General features: G+C 46.8%; 9 protein-coding genes across 9 annotated transcripts; 2 read left to right on the top strand and 7 right to left on the bottom strand.

Moving 5' to 3' along the window:
* Window positions 1-3,947: 3,947 nt before the first annotated feature.
* Window positions 3,948-4,127, bottom strand: QBC33DRAFT_451486 (uncharacterized protein; the record flags this gene model as incomplete). The annotated part of the gene is made up of 1 exon (XM_060424608.1): window positions 3,948-4,127. A coding segment is annotated over one exon (180 nt), but the record flags the coding sequence as incomplete, so codon positions are not given.
* A 4,680-nt stretch (window positions 4,128-8,807) lies between these two features.
* Window positions 8,808-10,039, bottom strand: QBC33DRAFT_578331 (uncharacterized protein; the record flags this gene model as incomplete). The annotated part of the gene is made up of 6 exons (XM_060431053.1): window positions 8,808-8,953; window positions 9,014-9,246; window positions 9,313-9,406; window positions 9,473-9,554; window positions 9,609-9,928; window positions 10,006-10,039. The coding sequence occupies 6 exons, from the start codon at window positions 10,037-10,039 to the stop codon at window positions 8,808-8,810; spliced, it is 909 nt and encodes a 302-aa protein (XP_060283825.1).
* Window positions 10,040-11,145: 1,106 nt separating this feature from the next.
* QBC33DRAFT_71366 (uncharacterized protein) lies at window positions 11,146-12,967 on the top strand. Its single transcript, XM_060433012.1, has one exon. The coding sequence runs from the start codon at window positions 11,287-11,289 to the stop codon at window positions 12,952-12,954; it is 1,668 nt and encodes a 555-aa protein (XP_060283824.1). The 5' UTR covers window positions 11,146-11,286; the 3' UTR covers window positions 12,955-12,967.
* On the bottom strand, window positions 12,942-13,525 carry QBC33DRAFT_71360 (uncharacterized protein). The gene is made up of 3 exons (XM_060433011.1): window positions 13,520-13,525; window positions 13,293-13,445; window positions 12,942-13,166 (listed from the first exon to the last, which is right to left on the bottom strand). The coding sequence occupies exons 2-3, from the start codon at window positions 13,368-13,370 to the stop codon at window positions 12,981-12,983; spliced, it is 264 nt and encodes an 87-aa protein (XP_060283823.1). The 5' UTR covers window positions 13,371-13,445; window positions 13,520-13,525; the 3' UTR covers window positions 12,942-12,980.
* A 1,275-nt stretch (window positions 13,526-14,800) lies between these two features.
* Window positions 14,801-15,802, top strand: QBC33DRAFT_559091 (class I glutamine amidotransferase-like protein; the record flags this gene model as incomplete). Its single annotated transcript, XM_060429938.1, has 4 exons — window positions 14,801-14,878; window positions 14,950-15,009; window positions 15,079-15,678; window positions 15,734-15,802. The coding sequence occupies 4 exons, from the start codon at window positions 14,801-14,803 to the stop codon at window positions 15,800-15,802; spliced, it is 807 nt and encodes a 268-aa protein (XP_060283822.1).
* A 313-nt stretch (window positions 15,803-16,115) lies between these two features.
* On the bottom strand, window positions 16,116-17,894 carry QBC33DRAFT_451625 (uncharacterized protein; the record flags this gene model as incomplete). The annotated part of the gene is made up of 1 exon (XM_060424617.1): window positions 16,116-17,894. The coding sequence occupies one exon, from the start codon at window positions 17,892-17,894 to the stop codon at window positions 16,116-16,118; it is 1,779 nt and encodes a 592-aa protein (XP_060283821.1).
* Window positions 17,895-19,645: 1,751 nt separating this feature from the next.
* Window positions 19,646-20,558, bottom strand: QBC33DRAFT_538703 (uncharacterized protein). Its single transcript, XM_060427924.1, has one exon. The coding sequence runs from the start codon at window positions 20,441-20,443 to the stop codon at window positions 20,135-20,137; it is 309 nt and encodes a 102-aa protein (XP_060283820.1). The 5' UTR covers window positions 20,444-20,558; the 3' UTR covers window positions 19,646-20,134.
* Window positions 20,559-21,251: 693 nt separating this feature from the next.
* Window positions 21,252-22,606, bottom strand: QBC33DRAFT_538701 (S-adenosyl-L-methionine-dependent methyltransferase). Its single transcript, XM_060427923.1, has one exon. The coding sequence runs from the start codon at window positions 22,429-22,431 to the stop codon at window positions 21,424-21,426; it is 1,008 nt and encodes a 335-aa protein (XP_060283819.1). The 5' UTR covers window positions 22,432-22,606; the 3' UTR covers window positions 21,252-21,423.
* Window positions 22,607-22,835: 229 nt separating this feature from the next.
* QBC33DRAFT_472300 (putative nonribosomal peptide synthase) lies at window positions 22,836-23,604 on the bottom strand (the record flags this gene model as incomplete). Its single annotated transcript, XM_060425209.1, has 1 exon — window positions 22,836-23,604. One exon carries the CDS (start codon window positions 23,602-23,604, stop codon window positions 22,906-22,908), a length of 699 nt encoding a protein of 232 aa, XP_060283818.1. The 3' UTR covers window positions 22,836-22,905.
* Window positions 23,605-24,113: the final 509 nt, after the last annotated feature.

Raw genomic sequence — 24,113 nt, 5'->3', positions numbered from 1 at the left:
CTAACCCTAACCCTAACCCTAACCCTAACCCTAACCCTAACCCTAACCCTAACCCTAACCCTAACCCTAACCCTAACCCTAACCCTAACCCTAACTGCAAACTTCTTTAACTTTACCTTTTTAACCTTACTTTTCTCAATTATCTTAACTCTTACTTATCTACTTATTCTTTAAAACTAACCTTATATAACACTTTTATAACCTTACATCTTTATAACCCTAACCTTAACTTTTAACTCTTTTAACTACCTATTAAACCTTAAATACCTTTTCTTTACATATTCTACACTACTCTCTTTGTTATTGCTTTTAAAACACTACCTTTAATCTTATTTTAACCTTACTTTTTATAACTTTGCAATATATTTATCATACTTTGCATACTAATTGCTTTAATTTTACTACATATAAAACTAAACCTTTCTAACCTTACTTATTTAATCTTATTTTTCTTACTACTTTTCTTAACATACAATAATAACTAATCTTAATATAATTTTTTATATAACTAACTTTACATATCTTTACTATCTACTTGTTATATATTTTACTTATTAACCTTTCTTAACTCTTTTGCTTTGCTTACATATCTTTTACAAAAACTTAACATTTTACACCTAACGTTTTATAAACTACATACTACCTAATCTTAACTCTAACCTTTTAATTAACCTTAATAACCCTAACTCTATTAATTCTTAAAAACTAACCTTAACCTTTACTATGCTTTACATCTCTAACTGCAAACTTCTCTAACCTTAACCATAACCTTCTCTACCTATCGCACTTTAACTGTCAACTCTCTCACCTATTTATTAAACTCTAAATACCTTTTCTTTACATATTATACACTATTGCCTTTGTTATTCCTTTTAAAATACTCTTACTAATCCTATTTCAACTTTATACCTTTATATCTTACCTTAACCTTACTTTTTACAACCTTGCAGTATATATATTATGCTTTGTATACTATTTTGCTTTTTCTATATAATTTAAACCTAACCTTATCTATTTAATCCTATTCCTTTACTATACAACAATTACCAACCTTAACATACTCCTTTATATAACCTTACCTATATACCTTAACTATAACCTTATTACTTATTACACTTATTAACCCTAACCCTTGCATTTTCCTTTACATACCTTTTATAAAAACTTAACTTTTTGTAAACTATATATTGCTTTGTCTTAAACTACAAATATACTCTAATCTTGCCTAATAACTCTATATACTTTATCTTCTTTGCTATTATCTTTACTTTATATATTTTTAACTGCCAACTATCCTACCTTTTCTTATCAACTTTGTTTAATATAACCTTTTTAACATTTCTTTATATATACTATAAATGCTTAATAAATATTAACTTACTTAACTTTCTTATATATTATGCTTTAAACTATCTATTGACTTTTTATACTAACATTACTACTTATTAACCTTATAACATACTAATTTACCTTATTTTTGCAAACCTATCTTAAATACTAATATTTTCTTGCAAATACTAATAACTTTACTATTATATTATATTAACTAACTTCTCTAATAATAATGCAATCTTTAACTATCTTAAAAATACCACATTATATTATTTAATAACTAATCCTTACCTTATTATTATCTCCTTTGTTAAACTTTCCTTTTTATCATATTAATCTTGCATTTATTATCTTTTAATACATTTCCTTAAATTTCTTCTTAATTTAACTAACATTATATAATAACTTTTACTTTTTCTCCAACATGTATAAATATAAACATATACAATATACTTAACTTACTAATATGCTACCTTTTCTATTATCTCTTTTACAACTTTTAATACCTTTTTTACATAACATATTATTAACTTAATATATATCTTTACTAACATACCTTTATATTAACAACAAACTCTTGTTTTTTTACATTTCTTTGCTTTTTATACCTTTTACTTTTCTACCCCTTTCTCTTTATATTAACCTTTACTTATAACTATACTTTGTTTAACCCTAAAATATATAATGATAACCACTGCATAAATAACATATCTTACTTTTTTTAAACTATAACAATATCACTTGACTATTGCTATATATCTTTACTCTAACATTAACTTAATTTTATTTTAAATATTAAATATACACTTAACATAATATTATACTAACACTATATATTACATAAACCTTTACTTAAAATATATACTTTACTTTATTACTTTCTTGCAACTTTTATTTCCTTGCAACTTTTATTTCCCTGCAACCTTTATTTCCCTGCAACCTTTATTTCCCTGCAACCTTTATTTCCCTGCAACCTTTATTTCCCTGCAATCTTTATTTCCCTGCAATCTTTATTTCCTTGCAAACTTATCTTCTAACTATCTTAAATATACCAATACACAATACTATTGCTTTGCCTCTAACCTTGCCTATTTAATCCTTTTCCCAAACCACTCTTACCATTGCCTCATCTCCCACCCATCTACCCCATCCCTCTCTATCAACTCCCACACTACTCGCCCTGCCTCCTCCTCATGCCGCACTGCCAATCCCACAAACATCCTAACCATCACCTTACTATATTAACATTTAACCTCCCCAACCTCCCTAAACTACCTCCTATCCCTATCAATCGCCTTCTACTAATTGCATATTGCTTGCAGCACTCTGCAATATAAACACTCCAAAAACTTCTTATACTACTGCTTTGTAACTATCTTCCTAACCACCTGCCACACTCTATCCTCAATATCTTTCTATTCCTTACTGCCTTGCATCTAACACTCCTTTGCACTATAATACTGCCTTTCCTTTCCCACCACCTAACACAATATGCAACAACCTACCTAACTTTCCAATTGCTACCAAAACGCCTCTGCCTTCTTATACTCCCCTATTGCCTTCCTCTTAACCTATTGCCTCTCTTGCTTTGCCATGCATTAAGCTTGCAAAAACTCCTCTATCTTTTTACCTAACTGCCTTTTCACCTCTGCCACCATCTTTCCCAACACCAACCCTAACCCCTCTTTGCACTTGCACACATTGCACTCTTCCTCACCTTCCTCGCAACACACACAGCCCTCCCACCTATCCATTACATAGTCTAATACTACCTGCTAGCACTGTAACCTTTCTATAAACTCCTCTATTGCTACCTCCAACACTAACCTATCCTTGCCTTCCTCTTTTTGCTTTACCTAACTGCCTATCCCCTCTCTTTGCTGCCTCTAACTACTGCTACTTTTGCAAACCATTACTGCCTTGCTTGCTTTCCTATTTTGCCTTGCCTACCTACTCTTCTGCGCGTAATCTTATAACCAATGCAGCGCCTTTGCATATACCACTATCTGCACATTCGCAATGTCAATGCCTATCCCTAACGCATTTGTTGTCACAATTACTTAACCACCTTCAACCTACTCTCTTAACTGCTATGTCTTGCCCTCTATTGTATCCACTTTGCTATAAAATACCAAATACAACAACAACTTGCCTAACTATTCTACTTGCTTAACCTTTCTGCCATATACAATCACCTTCCTACTTCTATACTTCTCTAACTCTCTCTATACAACCTAGCACACCTCTTTGTCTTCTACTTCTACTGTTAAAACTCTCTTTACCTAGTAACTTACATTTTTCTTTGTCATTGCTAACCTAAACAAACAAACTTGCTGCCTGTCTACTCTTATTCTTGCAAAAAACTCCCCTACATCTGCCAGCGCTAATGTTGCTGTCAAAAATACTACCTGCACTCCTATCTCCTACAACACCTTACCTAACTTGCCTAACTGCAGCTAGAATATCCTATCGCTATCTAATACTATATAACACTTGTCTATAAAAACCTAGTCTAACTACCCTTACGCCTGCAACTAGTTAACAAATAACTAGAAACTTTTTGTTACTGCCAACTCTAGCATTACAAATACAATTAATGCTGCTTAGTTTGCCTTCTAGCTTTGCCAAACATATAAATCAATCTTGCATAACTTGCATTGCCTATGCAAATCCTCTTGCAATGCTACTAACAATACTATCACAATCATCACTCCTTCTAGCAAACAAAACGCTAGCAATATAAACAACATGCTTTTACCTTTCCCTATCCTTGCTACCTGCACAATCAGACTCTCTTCTTAGATAATTGCCTAGATTACCCTCTCTTGCATGCTGCAAAACTATGCCTCCTTCCCCATCATAACCCTTAACTAACCCTCTATATCTACCTGCTGCAACTGCATAAACCGCCAAAACCATGCCTCTTCTTGCATGCTATTAAACACATCTAGCTTTCATTTCCTCTCTAACTTCAACCCTGCAACCCTATCCTCCACGCCAAACTTGAAAAATCAATGCCACTTCTAGCTAATTGCCTAGAACCAATCCTGCCATGCAACTATCCCAAACACCCTCTGCTGCAACTTCCATGCATATATCATTCTTACTACATGCATGCTATGTCTAGCTTGCAAATCCCAAATGCTGTCTAACATGCCCTTGTTATTCTTGTCAAACTTGCTATCCTTGCCTACATTCTTTCCAAACGCTTTATTTAAATACTAGTTCAAAATCGCAATTGCAATATGCCTTCACATGCTTATGCCAACCTACGCCTTTAGATACTGCCTGCTATGCTGCTACATAATCTGCTGCATCTAGTCTAGTGTCTACTTTTGCTTCTAGATCTACGCTGCCTATGTAACCTTATCTTCTACCTTTCTCTTATCTCCAACCTTGCCTTTTTCTGCTTTAACTTCTACCTTCCCAACAGCCTTATCCTTGCGCTTTACAATCTTATCTGCCTACAAAAATGCACTTAGCTTATCTACCTTTTTAACCATCCCCTACACCTGCTGCCAAAACAGCAACACTAACTACAAATACTACACTAATAACTTGCCTACCTTGCATAGCAAGTACTAGTATATAACCTTAACCTTGCCTATGCTGCGGTAATTTTTGTAATATAATACTACAAAACTTGCCATGCCTTAGTCTATTAATATATTACGCACCCTGCTATATGCTATGTTGCAGTGCTATATCTTTATAATCTTCCACAACTATGCTAGCATCTTCTCTAACATGTGCATCAATTGCAATAACCTTTCCCAAAACTGCTTTACTGCTAACCTATACTTGCGCACTGCCTTAGCCTAGTATAGCATCTTGTTGCTGCTCTCTACTGCCATCCACTCCTTTTACTTGTCTGCCTGCTGCAAAATCTGCCACACTACCTAACCCTAACCTTTTGCCAACCACTTGTTGCAATTGTCTTGCAAAAATAAATATTCAACCTAGTCTTTGCTATAGTTATTCTCTATCTACCCCTACTTAATCGCTAGCACTAACCTAAAATTATCGCCTTTTACTATTAATAGCTTGCCTAATTTAGCCTTTACCTTTCTAACTATCTTATGCAACATATTTGCCAAATCGTTTGTCCTAATCTTTATCTGCTAGTATATAATCCAATCCTTAATCTAATTAACTGTCTTTGCTGCTAGCATTGTAAACTAGACTTGCATCCTATACATGCGCAAATCAAATATCCAATCCATTAGGCCTAGCTTAGACTTGTCTAACACAACTATTATAAACTGCTTAACCTTTAGCTAGGTAATTTTGAACAACCTAGTTGCTACCTTCTATGCCTTCTTTACACTTATTATCTTCTCTAACGCCACTACCTTATCCTACTGCTTAACCATTAACTAATACACAACTAACATCTATGCTACTTTGATAACTGCCAAATACTTTGGCATGTAATCCTCTAGCCTATACCAACTATTGTTATTGCGCAATTCTAACACTGCCAAACTGCTAATTAACACACTTTTATATAGCATGTTTTTGTATTAGTAGTTGAAAAATGCAACTATTGCATCTAAACACAACTAGTCTGCCTAGTCTGCCTAGTCCTTACGTTTCCACTACTCTACCTTATCTAACAACATTATGCTTTCTACTTGCACACGCTTCTTTACTGCCTTGCAAAACTTGTCAAACAAATTACCCTGCTTTTTAGTAAATACATATAGCAGCTAGTTTTTATTATCCTATTCCTATGTCTGCTATATATAACACAACAACTTGCAGTACACTTTCTTGTAATCTACCTATATATCCTCCTCTATCTACCTATCAAACAGCTTCTTTTGCTTGACATAAACCTTCTTTTTATTAATCTTAAACAACATTGCATGCCTACGCTACTTTACTACTGCCCCTCTTGCCTGCTCTATCACCTACTCTATGCTTTCTTATATCTGCTGCAACACTACCTTGTCCTTGCCAATTGGCTTAACTATGCTGCGCAACTAGGCTAAGTCTAAACCTTTCAAATGCATTAGCCAATCAATGCAGTCTAACTACCTATTTAGCTTAGCCTTCTTGTCGCCTGCCTTAATCAACTGCTTTTTTGACTTAAACTGCGCTATCTAGGTTGCATAGATTTGTATTAGCTGCTTCTCTAATGTTTTTGCATCTACCTTTGCTACCACTGCTAGCTTGCTGCCCTAGCTAACCTTAAATTAACTGCTTTTAAAGCCTAACTGGAAAAATCGCTAACAACGCATGCCTATTGTCTATAGCACAACCCACTCTTGCTTTGCTTTTTTTACTACATTACTGCCCTTACTCTAATCATTTGCCTATCTATAATCATTCTAGCAATATTGCTGCATCTCTCTTACCTCTATGCTGACAAAGTTGCATTGGTTGCACCTTAAACTGACAACTAGTGGCTTAATAAATAGGATGGGTAGAATGGTAGGTGGCAGGAACTTAAACTCTTTTAACTTATCCTAGGTTTTTGTGATGTCTAGGATTTGGCTTATCAATTCTGCAATCTTTAACTGTTTGCTAGGCTTGATAGACTTATGCTTTGCTTGCAAATAACCAATGACCTTGCTTGCCATGCATCTAATTTTACACTTGCATATTAGAAACAGGTATTTAGGCAAACAAACAAATAGCTCTATGGTGGTTTAAATGCGTGTCTTGGCTAACTACTAAATGGTTACAACTATGGCCTTACACTACTGTTTGCCTCTATTCACCCTAGACAACAGGCTAATGCGTTGTTAGCTCCTGTAATGCCATACTAGCTTGGGTGATGCTAACAAACAAAACCTATAGCTTTTCCTACCTACAAGCATTTTACTGACTTGAAAATGGCACTAAAGATTTTGCCTGCATTTGAGCTTTATGCGCATACCGATTTTGTCAATTTTACCGCTGAAAATGTCTACAAGCTCTGCCTTCTGTTTCTCTACAAGCTTTGCCCCCTGTCTTTACTAGCACCATTTCAAATTACATGACGTTTTCTTTGAGCATAGCCTGTGCTTGTCGCCGTATTTGGGGGTAGGCTCGACCTTTATCTTGTTATGAGGCTGAAGTCGTATGACTCTACTAAGACTAAGGGAGGCTTGAGTAGACCTGCTGCTTTTGGACACTTAAGTGCCCTCCAACTCTTGCTGCTCTTTCGAACGGCGAACTATTAGACAGAAAGACGCGGCGATAAGGTGGGGTGGTAACGTCTGAGGACTCCTGTGGAGACCTTAGTTGAACGTCTCAAACCGACAAGAGCTGTAGAGCAAGAACCGACAAGAGGTCTAGAGGCGAGGAGCATCCTAAGATTCGCCTTGGTGATTGTCAATCTCGGAAGAATTATAAAAACTGGGACACTTTTTTTCCGTGGCACAAGTGAGGGGCGACAATATGCACTGTGGAGGAATCACGCTGACTAAGCTTCGAGTCGGCAGTACACGAGAGGCCCCTACCAATTAGATCACGCACTGATGTAATCTCATTACGTCCGCGGGAGATACCGAAGAGGGAGGCGGTGAGTCCCCTACATGAAAACACAAGTATCTCTCGAGTACTTCGTTACACAACAGCGATCATCAGACCACAATTCCATCTACTCCTAGTTGATTCGCCACACACAGCACCCTCGGCAGTCAACCTTGGCAGTCAGCCGACCCATTACGCCCACCTTCAGCGAGGGTAGTGGGGTGGTGTCAGATCTGCTGCTACGCTGCATACAATTCAGTGTCCGCCCCTCTTACAGCGTTAGGCGGCTATTTCAGAGACTGACCCAAAAAGGGATCATATGTGCCTGTAATGTTAAGCAAGTAGGACCATGCTCGACGCCAATGTCCCAAAGGTAGGCTAGGCTCAGGGATCACAGACAGAGATTTAACAAGACACAACAACGGTCAATTAATCAACAATTCAGGCATCATTCGGGCTATATCTGTGAAATCAGTTCCTAGAAAGCACTAGCCTTTCTGACAGGTGGTGGGGCCCCCCATGCGGGAACGCGATGGATCGGGCCGAAACGGGGCACCAGACGTCCTCCTATTGAAAGGGGTATATCTAGTACAGCCATTCAGCCCCAGGTCCAAAGGCGTTTTCCCTCTGGCGCTCTAGAAATCTCCTGAAGGCGTTCGCGTGCGATCCGTGCAGCAGAACACCGATTCAGATGTAGGTTGCCCGTCGTCTGTCAATCGCTTAATGAAGAGTATCTCATAGATGAACTACAGAATAACACAATTTCACAATTTTTGCACGCATCAACCTTTCATCCACCACCGTCACCATCGTCACCATGCCTAGCGGTCAGGCCCAGAAGATACAGCCGTGGAAGACCATGAGATCCATGGAAGAAGATCCGAATCCCGACTTCAACAAGCTGAAGAATTTCCTTTCCACCGAGCCCACTTGCACCAGTGGGGCTTCCGTCAGCAAGCCAATGGATCGAAACACTGAATACGGAAGAGTAAAGGAGCAAAACGATGCGGAGGCTAAGCCCCCACAGGACCGGTGCTCCAAGGCTTAGGTTGTGGATAAACCATGTCTGCGTACATGATCAACAGCCGCACGTCAATACTCTCTCTTGTCAGGGCGCTTCCGTTCTGCCCTGGAAGAGGGAATGCACCATGGGGACAGGCTGTATTTGCATTTCAGCATCTAGGACAGATTGTGCAACGAAATAAAGTTCTGCGCTTACCAGATACGCGAGGGTCATCCGAGTCCACTGCCTTGAAGACGAGGACTTCGTCGTGCGCATGGTCTGGAAGCCAGTACCACTTCTGGTTCTCGTTGAAGTGCACCATGCCATTTTCTGCAATCCACTTTGGATAAATGATGTCGGCAGGGATCAAGTCGTCTTGGTCAAAACTGGTGGCATCGCAAATCGCCAGCGGCCAGTCCCTGACCGGGACTCGGAATGGTCTCCACACGCTACGAATGATATTTGTTAGCCTAGCACAAATCACTGTAAAGAAAAGTATAGAGCTAAATACTTACGTGATAATCTGGAATCTCGACTGGAGGATTTGGCTCGCAGCATCTTGTCCATAGAGCTCGCGGATGATTGCCTCTGCTGCATCAGGAGTAACGTCTTATGTCACCAGGTGAGAATCTCTTTTTTTCAGGAGCATCTTGGCCCAGAATTGGGGATCAGTACCAACATGTGTGATCAGACTCGGCTGAGGCTTAAGCGGCAGTTTGCCGCCGAAGTATGGGAACTCCGGTTCCCTTCGCCGCAACTAAGTTGAAATGAGCCCAGTGGATGTCAGATGTTTTCTCGACAGTCAACGAACCTGGAAGTCCAAAGCTCGAACCGCCTTTGCTCCCAGTGCACTCTTGAAATGCTGCTCAAGCTCTCGGCAGTAAACAGATTCTATGGTGGCTTCATCGTCAAAGTCCGAGTATGTCATCGTGGTCTGTAGACGGTGGACCGCAAATCCCTGGACGTCAAGGGACGCAGGAGGCACGCAAGCGCGCATATTCCTGACTCGGGTCTCGCTGGGAGAATGCTGAAAGTTATGGCGTGGGAAATCTTCCTTGGGATAGTACTGAAAATTGTATGGCTTGACTGTTTTCCACAAGTCGACACGGTCAAGAAAATAGAGGGGAACGCCTGGAGTTATCAGAGCGTCAGTAGGCGAGGTAGACATGGAATATCTACGGCGAAGGAGAAGGCAATGAAGTGCTCACAAAGTTCATCCTCGGTTTGACGTTCGGTTGACATGATGAGAAACCGATAGCAAAGCTCTAGACCAGGCAATTTGGTGACTGGTGTTTCCACGACAGATTTCAAGACCTGAAGGCTGGCTCCGCGAACACTGTACCAAGAACCCGTATAGCCTTGTGTCATCACGCCATAAATTTACGGGCGCCTCCCACCTACCCGTTATTTTCATCCCAATCTTATCTTCTGCAGCCTCGGAACTTTTCCCGCACCGCCGGTGGGGGTGGGCGGGAAACGGGCAGGTTCGACCAGTCACATACATCGTTGGGTAGCAGTATTTTGGCACGTATGCGCGCGTTGATTGCGGCGATGTGAATCAATGGCTTGATCTTCTGCCTGGAGCGGCTCGGCGTTCAAGGGCGCAGCCATCACATGTATGTAGCTGTACTTGTGATGTACATACGTTACTGCTGTCTGAGCCACGGGGCAGGGTAAGAGTGGGGGTTGAGAGGGGTCGGGAAGTTTCCCGGGTTCCGCGACTTGAGCGAGTGATCCATTCAATGGCCTTGGGCACTTTGGGCGTGCAAGCAGCAGAGGGCTGTCGCTTTTCTAGGGGGTAATTAGGATGCCGCTGAACTAGCATGACGCTCGGCAACCATCACCATCTCGAGTGAGATCGGCACCTTTTGCGACTGATCAATGTCGGTGACATAAGTTGAAACGCTTCTGAATGTCTTCAACCTGAAATATACGGAGTATGACGACATTGGACTCTTTCTCTCTCACTCGGTTGGAACTAGACACCCTAACAACGTGGACCAGAGCTTGTAGGCTAGATATTCGGCTGCCGCTGAGGCAGGGATGCACTAGTTGGTCGGGCGTTTGTGCCCAAAATCCCGCACGGCCTCTCTGTCCCTACCGCAGTCGCTGGCGCAGCTCGCCCCCCCAAAAAAAGCCTCACGAGAGGCGGGCGGCTCCCTCCCTGAAATTATCTCCCATCTGGCCTTTAAACTTGTGCTCGCCATCTTTAACGCTGTCTTCTTCCAAAGCACTCTTTTTGATTTCCATAAAAACAGTAAAGGAATTAATGCATCACATACTTCACCAAGCCAGAAGAACGCAAATCTCAGTTCAGCTGGAGTTTCAGGAGCCTGCGGGGCGGACAACAGCCTGGCCTCAGATACCACGTTGGAAAGAAAGGAGGAATCTTTCACGCGGGATTGATTACCCGCTATCTCCCACTGCTCAGATAATTCTCAAACTTTTCTTGTATCCTCAGAGATCCCGCCTGAAGACGAGAAGCAGATATGTCATTTCCAGACGAGATCGACGCCCTTTCTCAAAAGTCGAGCGAGGAACATGCCTACCCTAGACCTGATCTCATCAGCTTGAGTCAGTACCTGAAGTCTTGGCCTACCCAGAAGCTGGTTGCCAAATTTCCGGAGACTTCGGCGGTGTCCGAGGAAGATGTCACAACTACTTTTGCCTTGATTCACGAAATAGCAACCGGCACTTGTTCTCGGTTCAAGCCATCTCCGGCGGGCTTGGCTGAACTAGCTTCTCATAGCGTTGAGCATGGACCATTGCTGCTCTTCCTGCGTGGCCACGGCTCCCCTGAGTGGTTGAACACCATTGGTGAAAAGTACGGGGTCAGTCCGGAGCTGTATCGGCGGCATTTGCAGTACTTGGAATTCAGAGGCCGAGATCTTTACTCATCGCCATCCCTGCCATCGTCGTCAGCTCGGGTCTTCCAACTGACTATTCCGACCATATGCACACGAAATGTGGACGGCTCAGGTTACGAGCCTGAAGATCTCCAATTGGCACGTCGACTCGAGGAGGAGGCCATGGGCCGATATTTCAAACAATTGCGCTCGAAGGCCGAGGTTGCTGACTCCGTGGTCCGCAAATGTTTGCTGTTGAGTAAACAGCACTACGTCGTGGAGCAGACAGTGTCAATTGAGGTTGGCCCACCAGGGGATGACTGGCGCGCCGTGGTGTGGCTCGACAGCGGGAAGGATCTCTGTCAGACCATGAAAGGACCATGGAGCCCACGAGCTGGGACCAAAGCCTGGGAGACGTACTTCTTTCCGGTCATCGTGAACCCAGCAATCGACACTCCTTTCACTCAGTCCACTGATAAGCCTAGCACTCCTTTGGCTGGTTTAACAAGTGTTCACGACATTATGGAGCCGCAGAGTCATACTGGAGACAGGCAAGCAGAAGAGTGGAAAGCGGCACAAAACGTGGCCCTGCTTCCTTTCCAATACGGATCACGCCTCAACAAGCGCATAGCGCGCCGGGATACCCTTTACGCCCTCAACCAAGTCTTCCAATTCTCCGCCTCCGCCGAAGTCCAGTTTCTGAACCTTCTCCAAAGCCGCATCGTACACGAATTGTCCTTCGTTGGAGCCCAGGGCGACGGCAAATACCACTCTATATCGCTGTTAAACTTGAAGTACATCAAGACTCAGCTCACATCGCACGCACAAAGCCTTACAGAGACAGTCAGCCTCCTGCAGAACCGCCACGACCTGGACTGGCCACACATCGAGAGATCTGACGAGGACTCAGCTACAGTGGAAAGGTCGGCTAACATGCTTCTTTCGGACTTCAAATATCTGTTACAGCGCGCGGCAACCCTCGCGAAACAGTGCGACCAGGGCATGACGACACTGGTTAATAGCTCCATGTTAGAGGAGTCAAGACGCTCAGCAAACTTGGCAACGAAGGTGCAGAGACTCACAGTCATAGCCACCATCTTTATTCCTCTTTCTTTCGTCTGCTCTGTTTGGGGAATGAACATCGACATATTGGGCTCGGGCTCGCAGCCCTTTTGGAAAAGTTTCGTATCAGCAGTGCCGATTATCTTGCTTTCCTTGGTTATATATCAGTGGGACGTCTTGATTCGGCTGTACGATAAGAGCAAATCTGGAACCAGGAGAAGGCGTGAAACGCAAGACGTATATAGCTGAAAGAGCCTCCCACAGAAGGTTTGTATTCACCAAGAAGTAGTGCGGGCGAGGAGCGGGTACGAGGCGGGCACGAGGGCGCGGGTGAGGTCGAAGAGCTCGAGGAGGAGGCGGACGCGGTTGTCGAAGGGGCCGCCGTAGGCGTCGGTGCGAGTGTTGGAGACGGGGGAGAGGAAGTTATTGAGGTAGCGGTGGGCGACGTGGATCTCGATAATCTTATGTTTTGTGGGCGGTGGTTAATTTGGTGGTTCTACCCGGCTGCGTGCTGCTGTTGTCTGCTTGGAAGAGCACAAGGGCTGGCCACTCTGCGGTCGGGGTTCATGTGGTTGACATAGGCTTACATCGAAGCCGACGTCCAAGGCTCTCTTGACAGCAGCCACCCAGTCCTTCTTGAAGCTCTCGATGTCGACGAGGGTCATCGTCTTCGGCACCTACGTGTCCTCACTGTACGGCAGGTCGCTGCATCCCAGTACCTTGTCCGGCCACCCGTACGCCTATGTCACATCAAAACCGAGTTAGCAGACCGCGCAAACCTTTGCGAGGTGGCTGGACTGCCAGAACTGCTCACGCGGTGACACCATTGGCAGGTCGGTTGGGGGAGGCTGTGCCGCGACGGCGCTTCCAGGGTCCGCGGCGGGCTTCTGCCACCGACCGGTCAGCTTTGCATGATTTTCCCGACGGCAGATCTCTCGACGGCGCCAGGACTTTGGGATCGGATGATGCGTGGATAGGGGTTTCTGGCAGAAAAGGACAAAGGAAACGAGGGCTGCGCAGCACCTCCAGCCGCGACCGACGCTGTCCCAGGGTGGGATAGGCGGTCGATGATGGCATGCCGTGGTTTCGCCGGACCCCAGCCCCCCGCCGTGCGGCCATCCCGTCGCAACGAATTGGCGGCCGCTTGCAGCTCTGAGTTCCCAAAGGTGGTGTCACGATCAATGGCCAATTTATCCCGAGGGTGTAATTTTGGTTTTCTTGATAACGCAAACCCAGTTTGCAGGACAACAGCCAAGCTAACAGGTGGGCCGTTGCTGCGTAAGACGAGGTGGGGGGAAAGAGTAAAGAGGGCCAGCCGCCAAGTCTGACGTGCCATTCTCCCCGCCTTTTTCATGATGAAACTGCTCAACTGTGATGAGAGGATGCATCACTTGCACTGGCCATATTAGTTAATAGTAAAATAATCTAAATGTACGAATTTGGCCCCCAATTCTCTAGCAGGACACTTAAACAGTACAACGGCTTTATCCGCCGTGTGGAACAAAATGTTCTCAAACATGCTCTTTACCAGTATCCATTGGCAAGATGTACGTCAGTTGGAGAACTGCGCCGCATTGCTTGTACGGACTTGACGAATCGGAAAAGGCCCCCATATATTAATTATTTTCCGGGTGGTCACTTGATAGCCTGGAAATCTGTTTTTATGCGCTTCCATGCGTTTACAATGGGTGTTGGATGCCACAGGGTTGAGTTTGAAGGCATCGATTGCGAAGTTGTTGGTTTGTGTGGAGATTCATGTGTACATGATTCCCATTCGACATAACATCACCCTTTAGAACAACCAATTCATGCTCAATAATGCTCACCCATTCATCTATCTGTCTCGGCATCTTGGAATTTTCTGGCTTCGCGACTTTCAGCAAGCTTGCTCCTGTTAAAGGCAGCTCCGCTGCCACTCATGACTCATGAGAAAGCGCCATCTCCATCCAGTTTGACGCCACAGCTTTCCATCTGCCCTGTAGACCACCAGAGTAGACCACGATATCGGTACACAACAATAAGCACGATGATGACTTTCATACATTCATTGAATCCCTTCAAACTGTGCCTGACCGTGGTGTTGCTGTTGTCAAGCATGCTGCACTCAGTGGTCGGCCAAGACTTGACACCGGAACAGCAAGCCAATACCAACCGGACATTGCATATTGGCTATGTAAGCCAGCCCATTCCCTAGAAAGCTTTCCGCCCCTACCTACCTAAGCGTTGGCTAAACAGCTGCAATAGGTCATCTATGAAGGATTTACGCCGTTAGACATCTGGGGTCCAATGGAGCTTCTTTTCCAGGTATGTATAATCCATCAACCGGTGGGCTAGCCATCAGTAGTTCAGTAGCTGTTACTGACTAAAACCAAGCTCTCGAATATGCGCAATATGACCCTCTCCGTCATATCTCACAAAAAAGGCCCGGTGAACGCTCGATCACCACCTCATGGTGTAGGATATGACCCTGAAATCGGGGCTGCAGACTACAGCAACATGATTAATCCGCAGATGATCGCCACGCACACGTTCGAGGATGCTCCTCATCTTGACGTTATTGTTGTTCCTGGCGGTGCGGGCTACTTCCGTCTCGTCGAGGAAGCCAACAACACCGTAATGGAAGACTTCCTCGCGCGCCGTGCGCCGGATGCCGACTACTTGGTGAGTGTGTGCATCGGGTCTGTTATCTTCGCACGTGCGGGATTGTTAGCGGGCCGCCGAGCCACAACGAACAAGGCATCATGGGCCTGGGCAACCAACCCCAATCACGGCGCCAATATTACATGGGTACCGAGCGCACGTTGGGTCCAAGACGGCAACATCTGGACCAGCTCTGGCGTCGCCGCGGGCATAGACATGATGTGGGCTTTTCTCAGGCATTTGTACGGACCCATACTCGACAAGGTTGTGAACGGCATCGAATATACACCCCACACAGATCCGGACTGGGATCCGTTTTCGGTAGTGTTCAAGGTAAGAAGTCTCTTAGGTCACACGCGCGTTGACTGTGGAGCTAACGTGATGGTAGGTTCCTGGCGCGAGCCAGAATGAAACGCTTGTCAAGGAATGCGATGTGCCCATCCCTACGTTGACTTGATTCTATCATCTTTATGGCACCATGTTTAGCTCATAGTGATACTGCAAGGTCAGGGCTTGTCCTGACCTGAGGTAGAGTAGATACTATGCAGACAAGGTCAAATCACTTTCATTCGGGCGGAGCAGGGCTGTTCTTGAAACCAAGTGTTAGCATGGCTAGTATTTGATCAACGAAATGTATTCCTCTTAACAATGTTAGGCTACCAAAATGAGAGCAGACAGGATGATGCCACAAGTGAGCACAGCCAAGAGTCCATACACCACAAGAGCCATTGAAGGAAACCGTACTCCTAGCACTAACTAACCACCTGGAGTTAAATGACATTGCCCTTGACTTGCTTGATGTTCTTGAGATTGACGTCTCGCCAGGCAAGGACTGCAACTATGCCAATAATCCAGACAGCAATACCCGGGAGCAACACGGTCCTCTGAGCGTCACCGTAGGCTTTTTGGATGGCGATGCGAGTGTCGGATCCGATCGGGAAACTCAGCTGTGTAACCACATCGCCATAGATCTTCTGAATATTAGGCAGATCTTTAGCAGGAAGGTGGTTGGCGAGCGCTTTGGGAAAGGCAAACGTCCAGATAGCCGCAGATATAGAAGAACCGATACCGCCACCGATGCTCGAAAACAGTCCCTCCATAGCTAGGATGACGGCGACGTACTGGTGTGAGACCGCAGCCATGCCAGCGACTTCGTCGCAGATGATGATAAATGCGTGGCCGATAGCCAGGAGAATCTGGGTAAAGATGAAATAACCGTAATGCCAACCAAGAGTGGAGAAATAGTACGTGAGGCCCAGCGCGAGAATAGTCAAAGGAAGTCCGAGGAAGAGATTGACATATTTGTAGTGACCAGACCAATTGATGACCCAGCCTGCGACAAGTGAGAACACTGTGATGGCGACTTGGTAGGCATTGGTGATATAGCTGGCAGTGGTAACAGATTGGTTATTGACAACCATAAGGAAAGAACTGAAAAAGGACGTCCAGCAGGATTGGCTGATGAACAGTGTAAAACCAAGGAAACAAGCACCCAGAACTTGACGGTCAGAAAGATAATTAAAGGGGATGAAACTGATAGAGGCGAAGAATTTTTCCCACGCGACAAACACAAGCATGAGAACAAAGCCGAAAACAAGTAGGCAGATAATGAGAGGAGATCGCCATCCGTCCGGTTGCAAGGTGTAAATGTTGAATGGCAGAAGGAAAAGTGCCAATCCACCAGTCAAAAGAATGAGACCGACGGCGTCGAATTCGCGGAAGTAATGGATAACGGATTGGAAAGGTGTTCGCCCGCTGTCTCGCTTTGGAATAAGGCCTTGCTTTTTCGCTTTGGCGATATTCCAGTACAAAAGGACAATGAGTGGAGCAACGACCATAGGCGTCAGAATCGCAAATGTCCCAAAAGCCCAAGGCCAGCCTGGTCCGGCGAGGAAAGCTTGAGAGATTGGGCCAGCTACCCAAGTAGTGATGAGACTCGGCGAGCCAGCATAGGCAAACATAAGGCCACGGCTTTTGAGCGAAGATGTATCGGCGATGATGATTTGGACGGTATACAGCAGAGAGGCGTGGCCGATCTGCCAGAAGATTTCAGCAGCGGCATACTGGTCAATAGAGCGAGTAGCAGCCATCATGATAAAGCCGACTTCGGTTAGGACCATAGAGACCACAATGCCGGTGTGCCGCCCCCAAACGTCGAGGATCTTGGCAAGGGTGAGATTGTTGACGCCGCCAACGATGCTGGCGAGGACCGTGACGGTAGGCGTAAGCGAGTGCTTGCCGAAAGTTGATGTCACAAAGGGCGTCAGAGTTCGGATGGCGGTTCCCTCGATCAGCACGACAAAATAGATGAACCACATCATCACGTAGGCCACGATCAGCGAGGTCTTGGTCCAAACAGAGGCCACTGCCTCCATGTATTGAACGCCGTCCTGGGCATCCCGATCAATTGGCTCTTGGTCGTCGTTATGTTTGGGGTTCGAGTCGCCATCGTTCCCAAGCTCTGGGCTGCTGAACATAGTGTCGGCGTCTTTTGCGGTACCGCCATCGCTGTGCGGCGGGATCTCATGGTGGTCCTGAGCTTCGCTCATGATTTGTTTGGGCGACAGGGAAGGCTGGATGGAATCTGAAGCTTGGTTAGAGAGGGGGGACGGCGCAGTAGTGATGTTAAACTGATGGAGAGCACTGGAAAGTATCGAGAGGAATATTGTAAATCACAGATGTATTCATTGGTCCTGAAGGTGACCATTTCGTAGGGTTTCGTGGGGAAAATAAGCTCAAACCTGCTCAAAGCGGTTCCTGGCACTCCTGCGGGAGGGGGTTTACCCGCACACGGCCCCGAATAATGCATCTAATTATGCTTCCTATTGGTTTGTGTATGTAGGCGTCTAGTCCATGTGAGTTCCCAAGGCTTCCTATGCCCAGCATAATCCTATTGAAGTCCCCTTGCAGGAAGAAACGAAGCAGTAGCGAGTATCCGCAGTTTCTGCCTCTCCTCGATTGGATAATGGAGCTACAACGGGGGACGGCGAGATCCGCGGCAAAGGTGCGATGGGATGGGGGGAGGCACCTTCGGTGTAATTATAACCAATTCATCGAATATGCTCACCATAGCAACCCTGCCATCCTTCGGTCTGACAAATCCTGATCCTCCTGATCCCCCTCCTTGACTAAGCTCGCCCAGTTAGCGACACAGATAACAAGTGTGGTTGCGGTCTACGGTGGCAACTTTGCTCTGTCACTAAACGCATCTTACACCCGTTGAGGGCTAATTATGCAGGGATGGAGGACAGTAATCCTTCAATAGCAGGAGATTTGAGTTAAGTATGCTAGCATTTGTAGTTCAACTCGAATGATTCTAATCTTCCGATGTCGGGCGGAGTGCGGAGCGGGTCCCGTCCGTTCCCCGAGACTCACGGTTGGCGGGACGGCGTTGGGCTTTCGAAGCGACCAGCAAGAGAAGGGGGTGGGGGGGTATAGAAAGGTAAGAGAAGAGGATGTACAGTTAGGTGATAGGCGCGGCAAGGGGAGGGGAGGCACTGTTGGCTTCGTCCGATGAGGAGGGGCGTGGAGGTGGGATGGTTGTTAAGTTGCAATGACTTGCTGGATTTGGTGGCAAGACTTGGGATTCGAATGAGAACCCTCGGCCGAAGATTTATATCTCACGATGGGATCTGTAACTAGGAATGTCGCGATTCGCAGAACGGTATGAAGGCGCCTTCGATTTACATACATGTGGGAATAACGAGTGTGATATAGCGAACATTCTAACTCTCTCTCTACCCCTGAATACACTATATCTCTCCAGCCCCTCCATTCCCTCCATCCCGTATTTCTTGCATAGTTAACAAACTAACCACCCTAGCCTAGAATTAGGAGGCAGATATTGTCTAACAATCGTAGGAGTAAAACTGAAGACCTGGCTCGAACTTGCTGCACCAGTTTGGCGGGACCGTGGTGGCTCTATCGCTGCAGTTGGGGTTGGTGTAGACGGTGACTAGAGTGAAAATCGGCGATCAGCGAACGACACTGGTTATACAAGAGTAAGCTTTCATCGGCCAAGGCTGATACTTGCAGCTGCACCCGTCATCGACAGCGGGGAATTTCATTTTGTCTGGTTGAAAATTGGGATTCTTTAGGATGAGTTGGGAAAGTAGTAAGCTGTGTATGGCAGCAGTGGAAGATGCTGGAAGATGCTGGAGAAGATGATCTGTTGGCGTCAACTCCACGAGGGCACCTCGTCTCTTTTATATTGTTCGAAGGTTGCTTTCCGCCTTGTCCAGTTCCAAATTTTTGACACGCGGAAGTGCTGAATCGCCAATGTTCAGCCCTGTGTCACCATGCCATGCCGTCAGCTTACTCTATTCTAGACAAGTATAATACTATCATAGTTTTTCTAGCTTGTTTTACGCTTTGCCCTGCGTATCAAACAGAGACGCTAGGTTGCTGTCAGCCTAAAGATTACAGACCTGAAAATCAACCACACCACTGACAATGGCTGACATTCTCCAACCACATTGGTCCTTTCAATTCCACATGTTTTCGGTCGACACCCCTCCGCACCGTCTAAAGGTAAAGCGAGCGCACGCAATGCAGCAGGATGTAGTCGAGCGTAATCTCAGGCACATCGGCTTCGGCGGTGTGGCTAACGGACGAGCAAGGTTGGTCGGAGAGTCACCGGCAACCGCGTGTCTCCATCCCACGCGCGCACTTCCAGTCCATGAATCTGTGACGCTGCCCTGCACTCTGCCCCTAGACTGAACCCTCACTAGACACACAATTCTTCATGAAGTCTCCACCTCGGGGCGCTCGAAGACACCGCATCCCCTAATTATCCATCGGCCGCTGGTTGTGTGTGTATTGAGGGCTGTGTATTGAGCGGGGCTGCCTCCTCCGCCGCGCGGGCACGCCGAGTTCCATCCTCCAGTGAATGCAGCAAATCCGTCAGTCCGCGGGGCCCGGTGGCGGCGCGGAGGATGCCTAGGGGTGTGACCGGATTCCTCGGCCGCAGCTCGATGGCGGGCTCCTCGCCAGGCCGGCGCTGTGTTTTGCACACGCAATCGCGAATAAAGCGTGCGATCACACCAATGATGAGGAACAGGAGAAAAATCAGAAGCGTGCTTGGTCCTCCGCTTGCCATTGTGGGCAGCTCGTACGAGGTTGAGTATTGATGGTAAGAATATCAAAAGCGTGCAGAAAGGTTATCATCTGAAATGGGATGGAAACTCGAAAGCAAAAATCGGAGTCGACGAGGGTAGCTTGCTTAGTTATAGATCTACTGCCGGGGTCTAAAGGTAGCCGCACCAGCCCCTTTTCAAGCCCTGTTGCACTTTGGCGCCCAATTTTAATTTGAACCCACACCTCCTAAAAGTGGGGTGTGGCATGGGTACTCTTCCTTCGCCAAGACCTCGCCGTATCAAATGTCTAGCCGCATTTCTCTTATTGGATAGTCATTTGGCGCAAAAGAATCTGCCATGAAGCGTGTCTTTAGCTTGAGGGTTGACAAGCACGAATCTCGCCACGATGTGGGAAGCCTACAGAGGCAATATTGCTTAGTTATCATAATTTCCATTCACTGCCTGCACAGTTTGACACAGCTCTGTCGCTCCCTGGACAACCCAGACCGGATACGCCTGGGGCTTATGACCAACGCTCTTGGTATTGATCGCTATATCCCACAGTCGAACTGTATGCGTGCGGCGAAGAGAGACTGTGCTTATCTCAAATGTGACAGCTACGATCTTGCCATCCAAGGGAGAAATCGTAATGGCCATGGCTGGATCGCTGTATCGGTGTCCGAAGCATCTCATCCGTGTTTTGGCATTCCAGAATATAGTCGAACAATCCGCCGACCCTGACGCCAGGGACTCGCCGTCCATCGAAATCGCAACTGCACGGATCTCATGCCTATGACGACAGTCAATCTCCTCCAATAATACAACGAGAAGTGGGAGTTCACGACGGCGATGGCGATAGCCACAGCAGCATTGGCTTTAGCAGGTAAGGGTCTGTCTAGCATAACATACTTGGAAAGGGCATGCAAATAGTGGAAAATGTGCGAACACCTAGTGAAGCTCAACGAAAAATGGGAAAAGGGAAGTTCGATGAGAAAGACACGGCTCATGCTGGCTTCTGTCCAGTTATGACGAGAAAGTCAAACAAGGTGTGTACATCTTTTCGTCGCGCTGCAGCCCTTACTCCAGCATTGAGAACAGCAATCTCCTCTTGACTCCATCCTAGGACGTCTTTGAACAACACGGCGGTGAACGCCTCGACTCCCTCCGCAAAATTATAAACCATGAAAGATCCAATTTCCTTCAGCCTCGGGTCTTTTGGCCAGCTTCCGACAGGAATTTTGAACCTCTGCTCTTTCACATTCGCGAATCCCGCCGTCTCAGCCCACGACTTCATGGACGGCGCGGGATCCAAGGTTCGTCCAATCTTATCGCACGCCTCCATGAGACCGTCCATCATCTTCACCATCATGTTGTCGCTTGCGAGCGAGCCGTCTTCCGAGTACATCGTGTTTGCCGACTCCTGAAACTCGACCCAGCCGCCGGGCTTCAAGTTATCATAGATCTGCCGCACCAGCCGCGGCCAGTCACGGATGGAACCGGCCATGTATCGGCAGTGGATGTAGTCGTAGGTCTCAGTCTCGATCCAGTCCAGTTCAACATCGTCAACGATGAACTTCACGTTCGGCGGGGTCCATTTTGGCTGGATGGCGCTTAGGTCGTTCCCAACAATCAGGGAAGCTTCGGGATGCTCATCCCCGACGTGGATGGGCCAGATCCCTGTGCCTGTACCAATGTCGAGGATCTTTAGCCCATTGGGGTCGATAGGCGCCAGGAAGAGGCGGTTGTTAAGCGCCCGGTAGTAGACGTGGTGGATCATGTCCAAACGGTCTTGTTCTTGATCGTCATTGGGGAAGCTATAGCTCCCAGCCTGGTAGCTGTGATAGCGGCGCCCGTGCTTCCATTCGTACTTCAGCACATTGGTTCTCAGAGAGGTGCTAGCAGTGGAAGCATCGCCACCATAGGCGGAATCGGCCTCGTCCTCATCCACCTCGACCGTTGGTGCATCCTGAGTTTGCTCAGCTGTGGGTTGTTCACGAGCAGGACTTGCCATTTTCACCAAACAAGAAGAGGAGGGATTGGGGTGCTGACAAGGTCTGTTTTGCAAACATGTACGCTTGGGGAGGAGCAGAGAAAGAAGAGGACGAAGGAAGATTCTTGGGGGCGTGAGAAAACTTGGTTGTTGAAGCTGGGGTTGCAGACACGGACAAAACCGCCCAATCGGGAAAGGCAGCCGTTGGTTGAACAGTAGACACGTTACACATCACACCAATCCTTGTCAAAGGGTTACGTGGGGGTTTAGAGTATCTTCATGGCCCGCCTATCAAAACACTTCGCCTAGCCCTGCTTACGGGCGTAGTGTTGGATGGTGGCCCCCGCGCCCCGGCACTGTCGCCGATTGGCTTTGCTGCCCAGATATCCTAGGGAAAATCTCTTTCTGGCTTAGACCCTGTTCATCGCCATTGCAATGCAACCTTGTCCAGAAACCAAGTGTATCGCAATGTTGATACCTAAGGTAGGTCGGTGGTTACGATATTCTCGGAGAACAACTGAATTCTTCTCCTAGGTTCGCCAAAGAGGCCTGAAATAAACCGTCCGTGCCAGCTACGAATCTTGCCTCGTCACCGCAGCTGCTCTCAGTGACAAATCCGCTGGCCTCCTCCACCTGCCACTCTCGCTTCATGTCTTCGCGCAGGTCCTCGAATGACCGCTCGTCGCCCCCGCCCGCCGTGATGGCCGCCTCGAGGACTCGCAGGATCATCCGCCGGACGGCCGCAATGTGTGCCGCGCCCTCGTAGCAGCTGTCGTCGTATTCAAGCCGGAGAATCAGCGTGGCTTCGCTGATGGCGGTGAACTCGACCATCAGCTTGAACTTGGAACCCTCACTCCAGACCAGTTGCGGCTGTACCCCCGGTCCTACGGTCAACTGATTCCAAGCTCCGCTTCCTGATTGTTCTGTGGAACACATGTCGTGGAAAGAGACAACGCAGTCGAACAGCGGGTGATCGGGGAGTAGCTCGTCCGGCTTGATGCCGAGGTGTCCTAGCAGCCGACGCCATGGGATCGCGTGAGACAGCGCCCTTTGGGCCAACGACTGCACGGCGCCAACGTATTCGCTGCACGAGACTGGCCAGGTAGAAATGGCACCACCACCTTGATCGCCAACAGAGTCGCAGAAAGCAATCCGAATGGGCAGAGGCTCGAGGAAGAGGCCAACTGTCTGCATGTCGGCTTCCGATCGCCGGTTGATGAATGGAATCCCTAGGGTGACATCCATAGCATTGTCTCTTACGCTGAGAGCTAACGCTGTGGCCGCGACGGCCAACTGCTGTGCAGTGACCCGCTCATTTCCAATATAAGCACGCATGCGATGCCACAGCCATGGTGAAATGCGCGCTGTGGAGGATGTGCCACGATAACTGCTTCGATCGGCCCCATTTCCGAGGTATGCTGGCTGTGTGTGTGCAATGTTCTTGAGATAGTCGTCCCAAAACTGAACAGAGCAGGGTGGTGCGGGTATATTCCAACTCGTCGTCTTGTGATTTGTGATACATTGGGACGCAGGGCTGGAGGGCATCGTTGCGGTAGACGGCCGCGACTTCGGCTAGCAACAAAGCAAGGGTGGTGTAGTCGCAGACAATATGGCTCCACGTAGCCACGACCATGTCCTTGCCAATAACCACGCGCACTGGTGGCGCCGTCTCCAGCGTGAAGGGTGTATTCAACTCCAGCCAG

Source organism: Phialemonium atrogriseum (genome assembly GCF_030411735.1).
Source record: "Phialemonium atrogriseum strain 8032-3 unplaced genomic scaffold QBC33scaffold_12, whole genome shotgun sequence".
Taxonomy (NCBI): Eukaryota; Fungi; Ascomycota; class Sordariomycetes; order Cephalothecales; family Cephalothecaceae; genus Phialemonium; species Phialemonium atrogriseum.
Note: the sequence above shows the minus strand (reverse complement) of the source record. Positions and strands in the feature narration are given on the sequence as shown.

Bases quoted from the DNA above. Each gene is read 5' to 3' on its own strand.
- QBC33DRAFT_71360 (XM_060433011.1), bottom strand. From the start codon at position 13,370: ATGACCCTCGTCGACATCGAGAGCTTCAAGAAGGACTGGGTGGCTGCT. The intron at 13,167-13,292 runs GTAAGCCTATGT...ACAAAACATAAG, and splicing joins CCTTGGACGTCGGCTTCGAT to ATTATCGAGATCCACGTCGC.
- QBC33DRAFT_538701 (XM_060427923.1), bottom strand. From the start codon at position 22,431: ATGGCAAGTCCTGCTCGTGAACAACCCACAGCTGAGCAAACTCAGGAT.
- QBC33DRAFT_71366 (XM_060433012.1), top strand. From the start codon at position 11,287: ATGTCATTTCCAGACGAGATCGACGCCCTTTCTCAAAAGTCGAGCGAG.
- QBC33DRAFT_538703 (XM_060427924.1), bottom strand. From the start codon at position 20,443: ATGGCAAGCGGAGGACCAAGCACGCTTCTGATTTTTCTCCTGTTCCTC.